Genomic DNA, 20265 nt, shown 5'->3' on the forward strand with positions numbered 1-20265 from the left:
GTCACGGCCTCCCGCTCCCACTGAGTCTTATTCCCAAATCCTGCACGTCTTCTAACAGGTGCCCCAGCCCCAGGAGGACACCGGATCCCCAGTATCGTTGGGAAAGCAGGGAATGGAGACTCTGCATGTTCCAGGCCCTTCTCCCAAACAGGAGCTTGCCCTGCCCAGGGCTCTGAGATAAACTTCAGGGTAAATGTAAGGGCTGGGAGCGTGGGGAGAGCCTGGCACGGTGCAGGTAGGAGCTGGGCCAGCTTCCAGTCAGCTCTGCCAGTGCCCCTCAATCCTGACCTGCAGCCCCCTGCTACTGCAGTCCTGCCCCCGTTCCCAAACAGCTCCACACAAGAATCCTGTCACTTTCACACTGCTGCTGCACCAGGGGCTTGATCAGTAGGGCAGGGATGGGAGCTATTCATGAGGCAGGGGACCCCTGGAAGCTGTGGGGTAGGTGGAATGGCAGAGAGACCCCCTACACGCACCCTTTTAGGGGGGAGAATAGCAAAGATCCCAGTAACGCTCCAGAGGGGTATGGGGGGCTAAAGTGTCATCTGCCCATTAGCCTTACAGCAGGATAGCTGCAGCCACTTAGTGCAGGCCCAGGATTAACCTTTGTGCAGAGCAATGCTGGGGATCTACGCAGTTCCCCGCTGTCCAGCAATGCTATCGATCAGCCCGTTCTACAGGGGCTGGGCTACGGGGATCTGCGGGAATCCTCACTGCTCAGAGACGGGAGCCAAACTAGCCATGGGCTCAGGGTGAGCTTGTAAATGCTCCCAGTGTCACCCCTGCATTGACTCCAGTGGGGATTCCACTTACAGGGTCGGGCCCAGGAACTACCAGGGTGAGTATTCCCCGCACCAACCACCCCCATGATTGGCACCTGAGTCGAGGGGCTGCTTGCTGGCAGCCCTGATGGGGACCAAGGACTAGCCTGGCCATGGAGACTGAGTGCCCATCTCGCCCCTACTAGCGGGCTCCCTACAGAAGGGGGGGGGGAAGGGGGGCAGTACCTCCCCTGAGGATTTCCTTCTCCAACACTGTCAAGCTGACAGCTGTCACCAGAATTTGGCTCCTCTTTCCACAGTTTCCCCTTCTGACGCCGTCTCTGAACTTTTCCTTCCCTGCTCTCTGTGAGTAACGTGAACCCGAAGGCAGGTTGGATTTCACTGGAGACGTTCTGATACCAGCCCAGAGGTACTGGGAGCGCCATCTACCCTGGTGTCAGGACAGCTTGGGTCCCCCGCACTCAATGGCCCTGTGGGCTAAGAAGGAGTCTGGATGAGTTGGCCTGGCCCTGGCTCAGCAGCACTTGCTGTGGCGCTGTGTGTACAGCGCAGACATGGCAGCCTGGGAAGGAGCTCGGCCGTCCATGGGGCTCCAGCTTCAGTGAAGCACTTTGGGCCTGCTCCTCCTGTCGAGTGCCCTGGGTAAGCCAGGAGGAACCCCACGGAAGCCAGTGCTGCTGCCCCAGGGTAAACCTGGTGTGAGATCACAATCCGGTCTGAACAGCCATCCACGTTTGGAATTTAGCACCTTAGTGCAAAATTCTGGGCTGGGGGAAGGGAGGCACAGGAATTGCCTGGCAGGGGGAGGGTGGGCTTCTGGTTGAGTTGCTGTGCTGGGATTCGGGAGTTAGGTTCTGGGCCTGACTCTGCCATAGACTCCCGGTGTGACCGGGGCAAATCCCTCAGCCCCCCATCCATAAAATAGGGCTAGTGTTGCTTTCTGTGTCTTAGTTATATTGTAAACACAGGGGCAGCCACTGCCTCTTAATACGTGTGTCTGTAACAAGCCCAGCACAACGGGGCACTACGGGCTCTCCTGGAATGCAAACAGAGCTACAGACACAAACAAGGGGGTAAAGCCCGGCTGGGAGGGCGATCATGCACAGAGGCTACTGGATGATGCCGTTTCCCCCCCCAACAGAACCAACCCCACTGGCATCTAAGTGGGGCTCTTGCCCCTCTGTCCCTCCCCTGGGCTGGCGTCTGGGGCGCGGCTCCAGAGGCTGTGACAGCTCCCCAGATGTGTGGTGTGTCCAGGCAGTCTGGGTCCGGGGGCGTCAAACGCCCACACGTCAGCTCAGCTCCCCGTGTCTGTGCTGCAGCCCAGCGTGAAGCTGCATGATGCGCTGGCTGTCGCAGACCCCAGCCCTGGTGACTCATCTGCAGTGCTGGCTGCCCTGACGCCTGTGTGCACGGCTCTGTCCCTGTGTGGCGCTGGCAGGGATGCACCAGGGGAGCACTGCACGGGACAGGGCCATGGATCCGGGCTTGTCCTCTCTCAGGGGTGTCCTGGATGTGATTACGCCTGCCAGAGGCCCCATGAGCCAGGCACTGTCCTCTCTCACTCCTTCACCCAGCCCCCTCTCACCTAGCAGCTTCCTGGGCTGCCTTTCCCTCTGGCCAGCACCTGGGAACCGCACCACAGCTGGCTCCTTCCCTGCCCTGCTTCCTCCTCCCGGAGCGGCTCCATGGCTCCCTTCTGTCCTAGTGCTGTGCCCACCTGCCTCGCAGCCCTTCCGTCTGGGGTGGCTGCCGTGCGTCGGGCCCTCGTGCACAGCGTGGGGAGCGGGAATCACTCCCCGTGACCCCAGCCTGCCCCTGCTGAAATGAATGGAAAATGAGAACAGTGAATTCCCTGCCTGCTCTCGGACAGCTTCGAGCCTGCAGCAAGGGGTTCTTGCTCTCGAAAACTCCTGTCGGGGGTGGCTCTCTGTGGGCTTAATGCATGATGTTCAGCTCTCTGTGCAGGGGATGTCGCTCTGGACCACTCCACAGGCTCCCCCCTAGCTCTGGTGAGGTCGTGGCTGGGTCTTTAGCCAAGAACAGCATCCCTGGCACTGAAGGGTTAAAGGCCAGTGGGTAGCTCAGGCCTCTTTGTCCTACAAAAGAGCTGACCAGGGCTGGAACAACTCTCTGGATGCCTGGAATGAGATCCTCTGGCAGCAGTAGGCATCCCTGTTAAATCCTCTGGGGGCTGCCTCAGTCCATGGCATATGCACAGCGGCATCGCTAGGCTGGAGCAGAACCAAGGTCCGTCTAGCCCAGTGTCTCATCTCTGCCAGTGGCCAGCACCAGATGCCTTAGGGAAAGGTGTAGGAACCCTGCAGTGGCAGATGTGGGGTGATCAGCCCCCATGAATGTCTCCCCTGAGCCCCTAAGACAGAGTAGCTGAAGCTCTGAAGCATGAGGGTTTATCTCACTTCCATTCTCCTTGGTAGCATGACTCTAGATATCCTCGATATCCCTCTCTGTGAGTCCCTCCCTGCACCTAGCTGAGTGCTTGCCAGCCCTGTCCTGCCTGTGCCCTGTGGATGGGAGCTGGTAGCCTGCAAGTGCCCACGGATGGCAGGTACAGTCACCCTCTGGGCCTGATGCTTGGAGGTGCTGAGCACTGGCAGCTAGCATGGACTTAGCTGGGGTCTGCCCTATGTCCCTGCGGGGCAGGGGATGGGTGGCGATCCCCAGGGGCAGAGGGGGGTGGTCGGGCTGGCTCACTCTGAGTGGCAGTTTGTGTGTGGCCAGCAGGAGGCGCTGCAAGCCAGGCGAGGAGCAAGGGCTCCTCTTCAGCTGCCTTCCAGCTGCTGCAGCATCAGATTTCAGCCCAGGGACAGGAGGGCGGGGGCTGTCAGGCGGAGGGGAGCTCGGAGAGGAGGGGAGCTGAGTCATAGAGCTGAGCCAGCTGACCTGCAAACGTGGCTGGGCTGTGCTGAGCGTCTGGCCGGGGGCAGGAGCTGGGGTGGTTGGGACAGCGCAGTGTGGGCACGAGGAGCCTCTCTAGCCTGCTGTGCCAGGGCCAGCCAAGCCCTCCGGGGAGCCCAGAAGCTGCTCCCCCATAGCCATGTGGGTGCTCCCCTCACAGGCAGCCAGCCCCAGCTCCTCGCTGCTGCCTTCCTTCCTCATGCCTTGAATCGCACCCACCAGCTCGGGATCTGGGATTCAGGATCAGAGACGACAACCCTGGGGGGTCCAGAGGGGGTGCCAGTGAGAGAGGGGGCAGGAAGCCCCCCAGCTGTGCTGGAACCCCACGGGGGAGCTTGGCAGAGCCAGGTTAACCCTTTGAGGGCTGGCACACTGACTGCAGAAGAATCAGTGTCCCTGTTGCTGAGGGGCCATCACCTCTCTCTACCTGTCGGCGACCCTTGCTCCCCTCCGCAGCTGCGATGAATCCGATGCAGAAGCTGCTGCAGCTGCCGGCCAGCGCGGTGAACCTGGTGAGGTTCCAGCAGGGGATGGCAAGTGAAGAGGCCAAGAGCCCAGTGCTGACACCTGATGGAGGGCAGCAGGTCTGGTACAATGCTATGCAGGCTGACGAGCTCCGTCTGCTCAAGTCGCCTGAGCAGGTGGCTGCCCCGGAAAACAGCACCAGTGGCAGCCAGACACAGCCACTACGGTAGGGCCACTGGTGGGGAGGGGGGCTCTTGTGAGTTTGGGAGGCAGGGAAGGGACGGGAGTGCTTGGAGGACACAAAACCATTCTCCCCTTAGGAATAAAATGCTAGCAACTTGGTCCTCTTAAGATCTCAACTGGATGGTGGCAGTAGTGGGATGAGATGGGAGGAGCCTCTTCCCAGAGAGACTCTGTCCCTGGGCTCCCCATTGTCAAATTGGGAGTGGGTTTCCTGGTCCTACAAGACCCTGATCCCCACTGAAAGGGAGGGAGAAGGGGAGTGGGTTCTCCACAACACTGCCCCATCACACACCCCATCAGAGTGATGTTAGGAGAGCTCTAGCCCCTTGGCTTTCCCTTCAAAACTCCACCCTGCATAACTCTTCCACTGTCCCCAGCATGGCCCATGGGGAATCTGGCCCTACTGGACTGTAACAGGAGTTGCTGGGTCTGTGTCTGAGACAGAGTCTCTCTAGGACACAAGGGCCTGCATTTCAGTGAGTGTCAAGCATGCTTCAAGTGGTGCTTGCTGGGTGATGGGGGCATGGGGAGGAGGCACAAGGGGCTGCAGGGGGCCATATGGCTACCTATGAGGTGAGCTTGGGATGCTGGGGTAATAGACAAGGGTACAGCTTTAATGACAGCTAGTAAAGCACCTCTGAGCCTTGAGGGCCCAGTGCCACCCTGCTGTGTCCATGGAGCTGTCCAAAGGGCCCATCTCTTTGAGGGTGCGGGTGAAGCTGGCCCAGTGGAATCTGTTTTCTGTGTCCCTCTTCGTCCAGCCCTGCCCCTGCATCCTCAGGGTCTCTCCGTACCAGTTGAGTGGCAACCCTGCCGCACCTTGTCTGCCTGGTGTTCCTGAAGTGGTGCCATCATTCTGTGAGTCCTTCGCTCACCCAGGCCTAGCTCTGGGGGCAAGGGAAGGAGAGGACACTGAGGATACTATAGCAGAACCTCAATACATAGTGCCTTGCTTCATGCTGGAGCTGTGAATCTCCCGCGCTGGGGGCTCCATGTCCGCTGAGCTCTTGACAGCACAAAATGGCAGTTTTGCTGTTCGTTGGAAAGGATTTAGCTCTGGCTTTCCCCAAATCTGCTCCCTTGGAGCCAGGATGAGTCCCTCCAAGTCCTGGAGCCCGGAACCTGTGACTGGGAATAGGGCGTTAGGAGGGAAAGCGGCCAGCTCAGCCTCACCTGTCGCCTGAGCATGGGGGTCCCCTAGGGGTAGCCTCACACTCTGTGACGTGGTCCCAGCTTCAATCGAAGTTTGGGGTTGCATCAGACGACCCCACAGCACGGGAGGTTTGGATGGAGGATTCCAGTTCGGCCTGCTCTAGAGACACTTGGGTCTGGACCAGTCTCCCTGTGCTGTGGGGGCTTGTCTCAGCCCCAACTGCAGATCTCATTGTTCCATTTCCGTCCTTAATACCTCTGTTCCTGGCCCTCTGGGAGCTGGGTACTCCTCCCCCACTGATTACCAGGGCAAGGGCTCCCATGTTGCTGCATGGGCCTTCCCTGTCCATGCTGTGGTGCTACGTTTTGGACAAGCTAGTATCTGTGGTGTGTTTATGGTTAATGGGGGGCCCCCCTCCCTATTTGCGGGGAGGTGCATCCTAGCTAGAAGGTGTGACTTCTTGTCCCCCCACTCCCAGCCCCAGCCCACCCTCCTCCCACTTAGCTCTGACTCAGCCCGGTCCTGCTCTGCAAGTCTTGAGGCTCGAACCTCAGAACACACTGAGAGAGTTCGCGCCAGCTCAGAGGCATCTGCCCTTGAATTGGAGATGTACTATTCCCTGGAAACTCTGGGGCTGCTTTTGGAAATGGTTTGGATTGTTTTGTCCCCATGTCACTTCTGTGCATTTAGGGAGCCTCAGGTGTGCCAACAAAGGGGCTGAACTCTTATAGGAAAGCCCCAGAGAATTGAATCGAGAGTTATACGCTACCTATAGCAGGGGTGGACAAACTTTTTGGCCCGAGGGCCACATCAGGGAATAGAAATTGTATGACAGGCTATGAATGCTCACAAAATTGGGGTTGGGGTGTGGGCTCTGGGGTGGGGCTGGGGATGAGGAGTTTGGGGGGCAGGAGGGTATTCCGGGCTGGGATCGAAGGGTTTGGAGAGCGGGAGGGGGATCAGGGCTGGGACAGGGGGTGGGGGCATGGGGAGAGGCTCAGGGGCTGCAGGCTCCAAGCGGTGCTTACTTCAAGCAGTTCCCGGAAGCAGTGGCATGTCCCTTCTCCGGCTCCTACATGGAGGTGCAGCCAGGTGGGTCTGCACGCTGCCCCATCTGCAGATACCGCCCCTGCAGCTCCCATTGGAGCACGTAGGAGCTGGAGTGGGGCCATGCCGCAGCTTCCGGGAGCTGCGCCCCGGCTGCAGCACAGCTAAGCTGCATGGTGCAGCCCCAACCCAGAGCCCCAGCCAGAGCACCGGAGCGGGGCTAAGCCGCGTGGTGCGGCCCCGCCCAGCACCCCGGCCAGAGTGCCAGAGCAGGGCCGAGCCATGCGGTGCGGCCCCGACCCAGCAACCCCGCTGGAGCGGGGCCGAGCTGCATGGTCTGGGCCCCGACCCAGTGCCCCAGCTGGTCCGGGGCCAAGCCATGTAGTGCGGCTCATGGGCCGGCTTAAAACAGCTTGCGGGCAGTAGTTTGCCCACCCCTGATCTTTAGGGTTTTGTTTAAAAGCACCCTCTAGAATGGAATATAGAATTCTATCCCTGCTACAGAAGTCTATGGAAAGGACGCTATCAAAAGCTGTGACCAGATTCTCAGCTGGTGTTAATTATTCGATCCATTGGAGCTCCACTGATTTACCCCAGCTGAGGCGCTGGCTGGTTTTTGTCCCTATTAAATGCCATCCAACTGGGGACGTGCACGTGGAGCTTCCAGTGACTCACAGGAAGCCCCCTGTGTGATGAGCTCAGACCCCGGAGTGCCCCCTTGCCATCACCGCCATGCATTTGGGTCGCGTTTGGGAGTTTCTGCCCTCGGGGCGGGGTGAAAGTGAGCCGGTACGGGCTGGTATGGCATACCAGTAAGAACCCGCACCAGCCTGGACCCAGCCCAGAGCTTTAATGTCCCTGCCCCTTTTGCCTCCCTTGTTGGCGGCCCTGCTGGTAGGGTCTGTACCGGCAGGGCCGCTGACGGGGCGTGGGGGGGAAGGGGCAGCAACGTTAAAGCGCTGCCGCGGCAAATAACCCTGCACCGTTTTAACGTCCCTGCCCCTTTTGTCCCCTCTCGGCCACCCGGGCCGGGGTGGGGAATTTAAAAGGGCTTGGGGCTCCAGACGCTGCTGCCGATTCTGCAGCAGCGGCATCCGGAGCCCTGGGTCCTTTAAATTGCCCCAGGTGGCACGGGCCAGGCGGCCTGGAAGGGCTGGATGGGGGATGCTGACCCCCCAATGCCGCCCCTTCCACCTGAGGCCCCATCCCTTCCAGGGGCTGGAGCCGGCCCCCGCCCCATACCGGTAAGTGTCCTGAGTTAATTTCACCCCTGCTCAGGGGTCACATTGTGAATGGGAGTTTTGCCCCAGGTGAAACTGAAAAAGAGACGTAGGGACTGGGTCAGTTCCTATTGATCGCCCCGTCAGGGACAGCCCAGGGGGCTGCAGGCTGGGCAGCCCGTACGCTAACCGGTGCTGATGTGTCCCAGCCCAGCTGAGGGTCGGGGGGGCTCTGCCTCTAATTGGCAAGAGTCTCAGTGGGGGCCTGAGTGTCCATTACAGAGAGCTCCTGCCCACTGTACTCAGACCCCCAGTATCCAGGTGGGGGGCGACAGGCCTGGGGGCATCCAGCTGGGGGCAGGAGGGGGATGTTCAGAAGAGATTTCATGTAGCAGAAGCTGGGGGCTTAGCTGAGGACCAGCAAACTCAGCCCATAAGGGACTCAGTGTCCTCCTGGCCCCAGAGGCTGCTGCGAGGAAGGCACCTTGCCTCCCCCCGCCGCCCCCCCGTAAGCGCCCCCACTGTGTGTGTAACCCCAGCTGCCCAGGGCCTGTGAATGGAATAGGTGTAAGAGAAGCCTGGCGTTGAGGTTGCCATGGTGCTGTCAGTGGATTCCTGACGGGATGAATATTTCACAGGTGGCTGCGGGTTGGGTTCCCTGGCCAAGGCAGGCAGCTCTGCAGCCTCCTGGGCCCTGCTCCTTGCAGACTCTGCAAGGGGGGTAGACCCCCCTGTCCACCTCCTCCTGGGCCCCTCAGCCTCTGTGGCTCGTGCTAAGCTGCCCAGCTGCGCCAGGTTCTGCAGCGTGGTGGCGGGGGGAGGGTTTGAGGGGTCTGCCCCACTGTTGGATGCAGAGCTGGGGCTGGGGGCTACTGGGGCTCAGTGAGAAGGGACAGGTTGGGAGGTGAGGGTGGAGGCTGGCCTTGTGTTTGGCACAGGCCTGGGCAGTTCTGACCCATTTCTGCCCCTTATTCACCATGTAGCCTTGGACAGAGGCCCTCCCACCATGCCTTAGCACACCCAGGTAGGGAACCTCACCATGGGCACCTCACCATGGGCAGCAAGACACTGCTGAGCTCCAGTAAGTGCCCCGAGCATCCCCCTGCCGTCCACAACCAAATGATCAACCAAGGCCTCCCCTCCCCCACCACAGCTGGGCCCTGTGCAGAGCCAGAGGTTACAACCAGGAGCCTCTCTTGTTTCCTGGGGTCTCCGGTTTCATTGCAGACTGAATTCATTAACAGAGCTGCGGGGCTGGCTTCCCCCTCCCCCCATTCCTCTCCCTGTGGGGTTGGCTCCTGGCCAGCCCCCTCCCCTGGCCTGGGCCCAGCTCTCTGGGAGCTGAGGGGGGGGCACACTGAAAGTCAGCCACCTCATCCATTCCCATGTGAGACTTGGCACTTGGGCCCTGAGTCCAGTGGTGAACTTCAGGGTTCAAAACTGAACCCCCGAGTGAAGTTCCTGGGGGATGAGGGATGCCAATCAAATCAAGACCCAGGGAATGGCTTTGCAGAGATGCTGTAAAACCAAGCAAACATGGTCTGTGCAGGAATAAGTTGCTCAGATATCTCTGGAAGTTTGTGCAATGTTTTTTATTTGCCTAGTTTAATCACACAACACCAGCCTGTTGTTTATTGCTGACAAGCGGGTAGGGGGGTGGGGGAGATGACTTGCTGCTATTTCCCTGGTGTGGCTGCTGTGCTGAATTATCTGAATGCCTCACTGATATCTACAGACTAGGGTGAAGGGCTCAAATGTGTCCTAGGCCCCACTCTGCTAATAGCAAAGGAAGATTCTCCTCTAGCTCTGGCACTGGGCTTTTAAATCAACAGAAGGTAGGAGCCTAAATACCTTTGAGGATCTGGGCTTAGGAGCCTATGCGTTTGGAGCAGGGGGCTCTAGGCTGTGTGACCAGGGACATGGTGGAAGTCCCATAGGATTGGAGTCCATCTGTGGCTGTATGTCAGGTGGGTCCTTGTTGCACCTGATCCATAGCACCTGTTGCCCTGTGTCTAGAGGATAATAGGGTTATAAAGAATAGCCAGCATGGATTTGTCAAGAACAAATCATGCCAAAACAACCTAATTTCCTTCTTTAACAGGGTTACTGGTCTAGTGGATGGGGGAAGCAGTGGATGTAATATATCTTGATTTTAGCAAGGCTTTTGATACGGTTCCACATGACATTCTCATAAATAAATTAGGGAAAAGTGGTCTAGATGAACTTACTGTCAGGTGGGTTCAGAACTGGTTGAAAGACCTTATTCAACGACTGGTTATCAATGGTTCACTGTCAAACTTGGGGGATGTATCAGGTCTGTACTAGTCAATATTTTCATTAATGACTTCGATAATGGAGTGGGGAGTATGCTTATAAAACTTGCGGATGACACCAAGCTGGGAGGGGTTGCAAGCACTTTGGTGGGCAGGATTAGAGTTCAAAATGACCTTGATAAATTGGAGGATTGGTCTGAAATCAACAAGATGAAATTCAATAAAGACAAGTGTAGAGTACTACACATAGGAAAGAAAAATCAAATGCACAACCATAAAATGAGAAATAACTGACTAGGCAGCAGTACTGCTGGAGAGGATCCGGGGGTTATAGTGGATCACAAATTGAATATGAGTCAACAATGTGATGCAGTTGTGAAAAAAGGCTAATAGTATTCTGTGGTGTGCTAACAGGAATGTTGTATGTAAGACACAGGAGATAATTATCCTGCTCTACTCAGCACTGGTGAGGCCTCAGCTGGAGTATTTTGTCCAGTTCTGGGCCCACATTTTAAGAAAGTTTTAGACGTCCGGAGAAGAGCGACCAAAATGATAACAAGTTTGGAAAACCTGACCTATGAGGAAAGGTGAAAAAACTGGGTATGTTTAGTCTTGAGAAAAAGACTGCGGGGGACCTGATAACAGTCTTCCAATATGTTAAAGGCTGTTATAAGGAGGACGATGATCAATTGTTCTCCATGTCCACTGAATGTAGGCCAAGAAGTAATGGGCATAATTTGCAGAAGAGGAGATTTAGCTTGGATATTAGGAAAAGCTTTCTAACTTTAAGGATAGTTAAATACCAGAACAGGCTTCCAAGGAAGGTGTGGAATCCCCATCACTGAAGGATTTTAAGAATGGACAAATACCAATTAGGGATCATCTAGGTTTACCTGGTTTGGCCTCAGAGCAGGGGCTGGACTTGATGCCCTCTCGAGGTCCCTTCCGGGCCCACATTTCTATGATTGTATGTTCTGAGCCGTGGGAACCTGTTGTATCCTGACTGAAGCAAGTGGTAGTTATGACTGAACTGGATTCTTTAGCCAAATTAACTTGCAAACTATAACCTGCTCTGTCGGCCTGTTGCTTTCCTGGTTCTGCCCCTCTGATCCCCTGATTGTTCCCAGACATGTATTGCATCTACTCACTGCTGCTCTGTTCACAGATTATAAGGCCAGAAGAAATCATTGTGATCATCTTATCTGACCCCCCTGTACAACACAGGCCATAAGGCTTCCCTGTATTACTCCCTGCTTCAAGTACAGTATCTGTGCTTGAACTAGAGCAGATCTTTTTTAGAAAGACATCCAGTCTTGATTTAAAAATTACCAGTGATGGAGTATCCACCATGGCCCTTGGTAAATTGTTCCAACAGTTAATTACCTCATTGTTAAAAATTCACGCCTTATTTCCCATCTGAATTTGTCTAGTTTCAACTTCCAGCCATTGGATCTTGTTAGACCTTTGTCTGCTAGATCAAAGAGCCTGGTGTCAAATATTTGTTCGCCGTGTAGGGCAAAGGAAGAGAAATGATGCTTGAGAACTTACTAGAGTTTGATTTTTTTTTTATGCCTATTTCCTTTGTCTATTTTGACATGTGACGCTGACAATTTATGTTTTAAAGGTTATAAAGCTTTAACTTTCTGACTCTTGACCTCTACTGTCATTAAATAATTGTCTGACCCCCTCTCCCCATATAAGTTTCCACAAACCCGAACAATTAAATAGATAAAAATAGACAGATATGCTTAAAAATGAACATCGATTTTATCAGTTGAAATTATAAAAATACAAACTGCGCTACTTTCAGACTGTGACCAACTCTGCCCTTCCCCTTCTCTTGCACAGCTCCTTGCGTCTCTCCCTGTGAGGCCTGTTCCGTTAGCGCCTGTCTCCTGCAGAGAAGAACAGCGTGTGTAATTCCATCTCTCTCGCAGTTTGAATCAGGTCCATTGTGAGCAGTCCCTGCTGCTGGGAAGTGGCTCTGAGGGGCACCTCTCTGTGACCTGGGGCAGCCTCCTTGCTGTGGCATTGGCAGTGGGGTTCCTGTTCTAGAAGGGAGGAGGAGAGCTTTGGGTGCTGGCCTCCTTAGGCCAGGTCCCAGGACTAACCCCCATCAGGGCTCAGGGGCAGCTGGAAGGACGGATGAAATCCCAGAGCTGGAGGGAAAGGGGTAGTGGAAACTGCTTACAGCTGTGAGCCTAAATACAGGAGAGGCAGGGGGATGGGAGACATTCCCTCTCCTTCCTTCCCCCCCAATAATCCCACCACAAACTCGGCATCCACAGCACATATAGCAGCTGCCATGCTCTGGGCTGGGCCAAGTCCCTGCTGTGACAGCCAGCGATTGGTATGTGGCATGGCCCTGCCCAGGATGAGCCAGGCGCTGTGACCCACTGCTCTGAGCTGGCCCCCTTTCTTTGCAGGGGCCAGTGCTGAGAGAGAAAATGGCTGCTGTGTGCTGTACATGCTGCCTGTGCCTGGCCCCATGCCACAGGTGGGTGGAGTGCCAGCTGCAGGAAAGGTTTCCCTGGGCAGAGTTTATGGCTGCAGCACTGAGCTCTTCAGCTCAGTTTAACTGCTCTGAGGGAGTCTGAACCCAGCCATGCTTTTGGGGTACAGCGTGTGATTGGAATGGGGGGCAGTACTGGCAGGCTTCCATGGATCCTGGATCCAAGAGCAGGGCTGGCCCAGCTCCTTACCCTGGACAAGTGACTTCCCCCAGAGGATCTGGCCTGATCCTTCACCCCACCCAGGCTAAGGTTCGAAAGATCTCCTGACCTCGCTGTCTGTTAATTCCCTGGCTTCCCCAGGACAGAGAGTGGAACCCCAGCTCCCCCAAGGGCTAGAGCAGAACCCAGCAGGCTGGGCGCTCTCTCTTCAACCACAGAGTGCACAGAGCAGCCTGCTGCAGCCAGCGTCAGGGAAAGGAGTGAATTGGCCTGGCTAATGCACATTGTTAGCTGACTCACCCCAGGCCTGAGCACTCTGGGAGGTGGGGGGTGCTCATCCTACCAGCTGGTGAATGCAGTATTCCCACTTCAGCTGTCCAAAAGCCAGGAGTTTGGGCCCCAGAATCATGAGATTTTAAAACCAGTGCATTTGGGGCGGGGGCTGGGGGTTCTTTGCCTTCTGGGTTCTGAGCCTTTCAGTTATGCTTGGATCATGTCCAGCTTTTCTGCACGTCCAGGAGGGCTGCTAACATAACCCTTTCTCTAAATGAAAGCTGAGATTGTCCCGTATTCACAGGAATTAGGCGCTGGGGCTTTGAATCAAATACCAAATATCCTGAAACTCCCAATCAAACTGTGAGAGCTAGCAGCCAGCAAATGGCTCTTTGGTGCCCTGGATCAGGGAACCAGCCAGCAGGCATCCCCAGAATCTCCCTCTGCTGAGCCTTCATGGTCTGACAGTGGATCACATCCCCAGCTATCACTGGGGGGCCAGGACCTTGTGTCAGATATGGGGTATTTCAGATACCCACCAGCTGCTGCCGGGATGTACCAGAAATGAGCCACCCAGAGCCAAGAGGATCCATCAAAGCATCCAGCCTCTGAGGGGCTCGCCAACCCCTGTCCCTGGACAGGAACACTTTCCAGTCTGCCTGTTGCTAGATCGTCCTTGCTATTCCACTGGTACTCTAGTCAGTTGATGGGCCAGAGACCCATAAAGCTTTGGAAGGTGGCAGCATGTCAGATCTGTGGCATGTATACGTCCATGCTGTGGGATGGGGGGCAGAGGGTATGGCCTGTCAGCCTACTAGCAGGGCATGGTCTTCTCTCTGCGGCTGTGTGCATAAGAACATAAAAATGGCCATACTGGGTCAGACCAATGGTCCATCCAGCCCAGTATCCTGTCTTCTGACAGCGGCCAGGTGCTCCAGAGGGAATGAACAGAACAGGGCAATCATCAAGTGATCCATCCCTTGTCGTCCAGTCCCCGCAACTGGCTATCAGAAATTTAGGGACACCTAGAGCATGGGGTTGTATCCCTGACCATCTTGGCTAATAGCCATTGATGGATGTATCCCCCCATGAACTTATCTCATTCTTTTTTGAACCCGGTTATAGTTTTAGCCTTTTGTTTGTTTTAAACCTGCTGTCTATTAATTTCATCTGCGTGACCCCAGGTTCTTGTGTTATGTGAAGGGGTAAATAACCTTTCCTTATTCACTTTCTCCAACCATTCATGATTTTATAGACCTCTATCATATCCCCCCTTAGTCATCTCTTTTATAAACTGAACAGTTCCAGTCTTTCAAATATCTCCTCATATGGAAGATGTTCCAGACACCTAATAATTTTTGTTGCCCTTTTCTGAACCTTTTCCAATTCCAATATATCTTTTTTGAGATGGGGCCACCAGAACTGCACACAGTATTCAGGGTATGGGCATACCATGGATTTATGTAGTGGCATTGTGATATTTTCTGTTTTATCATCTATCCCTTTCCTAATGGTTTCTAACATTCTATTCGCTTTTTTGACGGCCACTGCACATGGAGTGGATGTTTTCAGAAAACTATCCATAATGATCTTTCTTGAGTGGTAACAGTTAATTTAGACCCCATCATTTTGTATGTCTAGTTGGGATTATGTTTTCCAATGGGCATTACTTTGCATTTATCAACATTGAATTTCATCTGACGTATTGTTGCCCAGTTACCCAGTTTTGTGTGATCCCTTTGTAACTCTTCGCAGTCAGCTTTGGACTTAACTATCTTGAGTAATTTTGTAGCATCTCCAACCTTTGCCACCTCACTGTTTACCCCTTTTTCCAGATCATTTATGAATATGTTGAACAGCACTGGTCCCAGTACAGACCCCTGGGGGACACCACTATTTACCTCTCTCCTTTCTGAAAACTGACCATTTATTCCTACCCTTTGTTTCCTGTCTTTTAACTAGTTACTGGTCCATGAGAGGACCTTCCCTCTTATCCCATGACAGCTTATTTTGCTTAAGTGCCTCAAAGGCTTTCTGAAAGTCCAAGGACACTACATCCACTGGATCCCCCTTGTCCATATATTTGTTGACCCCCCTCCAAGAATTCTAAGAGATTGGTGAGACACGATTTCCCTTTACAAAAGCTGTGTTGGCTCTTCTCCATCAGATTTTGTTCATCTATGTGTCAGAATTTATCAGATGCAGTCATGCACCCAGCATTGGGGCACTGGGGAGGGCTACACCTCTGGTGATGGGGACTTCCTAGGGGGTCATTAACAGCCTGGCTTTGCACAGTGATCACAGTGCCACTTGGAATCATGTGGGGCATTATCACACGCATCTGGAAAAAGAGACCGCTTTCTCCTGGCAGTGTGCTAGAACCCAGGAGTCCGGGCTCCTATTGCCAGCTCTGGCCTGGGCTGAGTCACTGCCCTCTCTGCCTCTGTTTCCCCTGTTTCCTTCTGTGAAAGGTGGGTGATGTAGACAATGAATTGTCAAGTGCTGCCAGCTCCTCCATTGGAAGGGGCCAGGCAGAGGGGTATCTGCTTCAGCTGCAGCATTGGGGGGAGGGGTTCCTGCTTTTCCAGGGTCCCCCAGAGAGCATGTGGTCTGAACTCCCTTGTGGGGCAGTGACTCAGCCTGAGTAGCACACGGCTGTGGCTGCAGTTACTGCTCAGTGGCGCCTGTGATGGAGCCCTTGAGCGGTCAGCCTCATCAGCTACCCCCACCCCCACTGGCTGGGGCAGGACTGGGGGCAGTGGCTGTGATGATGCTCACTTGTGGACTGGTGTATGTGGCGTACGCCATGGCTGTGCATGGCTGAGAGCTGCTAAACCTCGTTGCATCTGTGCCTGCTCGGCTGGTGACAAGGCTCCCTGTGACTTGCAGACACGATGACCTGAAGGAGATGCTGGACAGTAACAAGGACTCACTGAAGCTGGAGGCCATGAAGAGGATTGTGGCTGTGAGTGTCTCCCGCAGGGCGGGGTGGGGGTGGGGCACTGAGGCATGGCCTGAGTGCCAGGAGCTCCTGAGTCCCAGCCCCAGCAGTGATAGCGTCACTGTGCAACCTGAGCCAGTCGCTGCCCTGCTGTGCCTCAGTGTCCCCTCTGTGGAGTTTCCCTCCCCACTGTCTTTTGTTCCCAAAGCTCATGTTTCAGGGCTTCACACAGCTACCTGCAGGGGTCAGGAAGGGTCTCTCCCCCACACATTGTAGTCTGGGTTTAGGAGGTTTTTTGGTCTCCTTCCTCTTAAACATGAGAGATGGCCACAGCTGCAGAGGGGACTCTGGGCGGGGTGGGCCAGGCTATGAGGTGGCACTGAGCGCTGTCTCTCTCGGGTGCTTGGCTGCCTGGTTCTTCTCACATGCTCAGGGTCTCACTGATCACCATATGAGGGGTCAGGAAGGAATTTTCCCCCAGATCCGATTGGCAGGGACCTTGGGGGTTTCACCTTCCTCTGCAGCATGGGGGTGCGGGTCACTTGCCAGGATTATCTGGGTGTATCTAATTAACCATTTCCCTGCCATTGAGGGGGCCTCGGGCACTGGTGCCCCTTGGTCGCTCCTGTTCTCTGCCTGTGGCACGTACTATCTAGGCGCCTGTGGACTGTGAATCCTTGGTCAAATTTCAGAGGGTGGGTTTAGTGTGCAGGTGGGGGGTGGTGTATGTGTGAGATGCAGGAGAGCAGACTGGAGGATCTGGTGGTCCCTTCTGGCCTTAAACCCTCGCCACGTATGAATCATCCTCCCCGTTCCCAGATGGGGAGACTGAGGCACAGAGAGAAAAAACCTCCCTGAGATCATGCAGTGAGTCGATCTCAGAGCTAGGAATAGAACTTGATCCCTCCTGGCTCCCAGCCCTGGGCTCGTTTCCCCAGACTGCACTGTTCTGCTATCCCTCCCGCCATGTTAGTAACCCCCCACCCCTCCGACTTTCTAGAGCTGGACAGCAGCCAGCTCCTCTGGCTGTAGCCTGTTGGCTGTGCCCCATTGTTCTCTGCTAAAGGGACTCGGAGCGGATCAGGTGTCTGGGCGCTCATGCCCTCTAGTGGTGGGAGTCCTAGAGTGGGGCTCTGAGACCACATACTGCTGTTATTATCATGTGTATTGTGATGGAGCCTCAGGGCCCCAATCATGGATCAGGGCCCCATTGTGCTATGTGTTGTAAACACACACACCCCAAGCTAGTGGGGTTCTGCTTTCTAGCCCAGGTGCTGGGCACAGGGGCTGTGACGCCTGCAGATGTGTTGTCGGGTCACAGTCTTCTTTCTCATGTCCCCAGATGATCGCCAGGGGGAAGAATGCGTCCGACCTCTTCCCAGCTGTCGTCAAAAATGTGGCTTGCAAGAACATTGAGGTGAGCCTCTCCTTCGGGGTCATAGCAACTTGCGAGCCAGCAGGGGACAGCGTTTGGGGGGGGCGGTATCTGCTGTGGGGTTGCTTGCGGCTTGCATGGGTCTGATCTGCACACATATGCCAGGCAGGAAACTGCTCCCATATGGGGGCACCCGCTCCCTGTCCTAAGTGGCAAGCTGGCTTTGAGGGGCCCCCATAACAGCCAGTGGGATCCTGCTGCCCTCTGTGGCAGCAATGGCCAGGTGGGGTTGCCTGGAGGGCTATGGGCTTGTGGCACCCTGAGACTTGGCAGCAGGGTGGCCATGTGGTGAGAGATGGACGTGGGACGGCATCCCAGCCCAGGATTGCAGGAGGCGCCAGAATCCGGCCCAGACCCCGCCGCAGCAAAGAGGATTCTGGGAGAAGCAGCTGGTGTGATGCACTCGGCTTGCTTAACAGAACTTCCCTGTGACATCCCTCATACCCAATCCCTCTGAGCTCAAGCCCGCCTGCCTCTGCCCCCCGCCCCGATACCCTGGGCCTCTAGATGTGGGGGCAATCGCCCCTCTTCGCTGGCACGGGTGGCAGTGGAGGAAGCCATGGGGGTGGGGAGCAGACAGGATGGGAGGATTTGGAGCCTGGTTGACAAGGTTCGGTCTCTGCCCGCGTGTCTGGCAGGTGAAGAAGCTGGTTTATGTCTACCTGGTCCGCTACGCGGAAGAACAGCAGGACCTGGCCCTGCTCTCCATCTCCACTTTCCAGCGTGGACTAAAGGTCAGGGGTCACGGACGGAGGCGGGGACTGGAGTGTGGGCGCCTCGGGGGCTTATGGTGGGCTGGGGGATGGTGCCACCTGTTTTCCAGCAAGGACAGAAGTAGATGGCTCTGCTGGTGCTCACTGCTGGGATTGGGGTGGTCTTGCTTGGCCTTAGCTTACAGAGCTGGCTTTTGTACGCCCCCCACTCGCCTGCGCCCCCACACACCTGCACCCCCCCACACCCAAGCCTAGACTGAAGGCAATCGAGAAACAGACACCTCGGGCATCCTGCTGTGGCCCTGTAGCTATAAGCCCTCCCCAGCGCGGGGCCCTCCCCGGAGCAAGACTCGGACACACTTCTCTGGCTCCTATCGTCCAGCTGACCTGAGAGTTGCCCTCTGGAATCTCCCCGGCGCAGCCCCCCCAAGATACAGGCAGGCAGGGGGGAAGTGAGGAAGCGAGCGGGCTGGGAGGCCAAACGGGGCCTCTGCTGGAAAGTTAGCAATGCCCTAACTGAGCAGCAGCTGCTGCAGCCCTGACATTTGGGGTTACCCAGTGCCCCAGGGAGCAGCCCCGACTCTGTCCCTAATGAGACACCCCCACGGTGTTGCAGTCTGGACTCATCCATGCACTCCACACATACAGGCCCAGGGGCTGTCAGCTCAATCTGCTGCAGGTGAGGTAAGGCACAGGTCTCCCAGGGGGCAAATTCTGGCCCTGGCCCCACCTGCCGACATTGGACCACGACTCCTGACGCCCAAGCTGCACTCCAGCCTCTCCCAGTTGGACTGACAGAGAACGAGAGATGTAGTGGGGCGCTCTCTCTGAGGATCCTCCCTAGCAGGCACCCGCCCGTCTCATGCCCATGTGTTACCGTCCCAGTGCCACCCCAGTACAACCTGCTGCCCCTTCGCCCTTGGCACAGCCTGGCGCGGGCTCTGCATGTCACTACAGCACCACAGAGTGAGCCCGGGCAGTGCCTAATCCCTAAGTGCTTTGCTGAGGCTGGCCCCAGGGGATGGCTGGCTCTGCTGGGTTCTGGTGCACAGGCATGTTCGAAGCAATTCCTTGCCTTTCTCCCCTCCATACCAGGTGCCCTTTTGGTGCCCAGCTCCCAAGGGTGCTGCTGTGGAGGAGGAGAGAGCACTGCCCCCGCAGTACCTGTCCACATCTCCGCTTCCCCTCTTGGAGGTGCAGATTGCTCAGAATGAAGCGATAGGCACAAGGGGAGGAACCAGATGGCCCCATGGTGAGGGGCTGTGGGTCTTTCAGGGTGTGTCTACACTGCAGTTAAAACCTGCTGCTGGCCTGTGCCAGCTGCCTCAAGCTCAGGCTGGAGCCCAGACTCTAGGACCCTGCAAGGTGGGAGGGTCCCAGAGCCCGAACACCTCCACCCCATAAACAGCCCCTTAGCCCAAGCCCGAGTCGGCTGGCACAGGCCCTTAGAAGTCCAGTCCCTGAGAGCTGATGGTGGGGGGCCCTGCTGTGGATGGTGTGTGCTTCTGTCATGTGGATCCGGGGCTCCAGTGCTACCCTGGGGACTAGTGGGTAGAAAAACTCAAAGGGGCCCCTGGCAGAGAGGTCGCTGCACCCCAGCCGGGCCTTTCCAGGCAGTGGGCAGAGCTCGGCATGTGGGGTTATTGGGCTCTGGGACAGGTGTGAGGCTGTGATGTAGCCGGGGGGAGGCAGGCTGGAGGCAGAGCCAAAGCAGTGGGTTGCATAGGTTGAATGCGCTCGCTCCCTCCCCCTCCCAGCTGCTCACACCTTCCCCAAAGGGTCCCGGTATAAAGCCCTATGTGGGTGGGGGGCCCTACTGGGACCCCTGCCTCTGAGAAGCTATGGGGAAGGCCCAGCTTCTGGCACTGGGAGGCCTGGGGCTCCCATGGGATAGGGCAGGGGTTAGAGAATGGGGTGATGTCAAAAGAGCCAATGCCGGGTTTGTGTCCCTAGCAGATCTGCTATGGAGCCCTTGTGCCCCACTGCTCAGACTGCTGCAGGGACCCCCAGCCATTTACTTCTCCCCACCCCATGGGGCCATCATAATCCTGGTTCCTGGAGGTGCTGAGCAGCACCCACAACTCCAGCTAAATTCCCCAGCACCCCCAGGAGCGAGGCCGGGGATCCGA

The 20265-nt window shown here is 56.1% G+C and overlaps 1 protein-coding gene across 1 annotated transcript in view; it reads left to right on the top strand.

Annotated features, from left to right (window-relative positions):
- AP3B2 (adaptor related protein complex 3 subunit beta 2) overlaps positions 1 to 20265 on the top strand; it is a 63920-nt gene that overhangs the window by 8751 nt on the left and 34904 nt on the right. The window contains exons 2-4 of the mRNA XM_084641708.1: positions 15937 to 16012; positions 17331 to 17405; positions 18062 to 18157. Coding sequence (XP_084497834.1) covers positions 15937 to 16012; positions 17331 to 17405; positions 18062 to 18157 — 247 coding nt within the window. The remainder of the gene's footprint in view (positions 1 to 15936; positions 16013 to 17330; positions 17406 to 18061; positions 18158 to 20265) is intronic.

The sequence above is a fragment of the Lepidochelys olivacea genome (genome assembly GCF_965140295.1).
Source record: "Lepidochelys olivacea isolate rLepOli2 genome assembly, chromosome: 10".
Lineage (NCBI taxonomy): Eukaryota > Metazoa > Chordata > Testudines > Cheloniidae > Lepidochelys > Lepidochelys olivacea.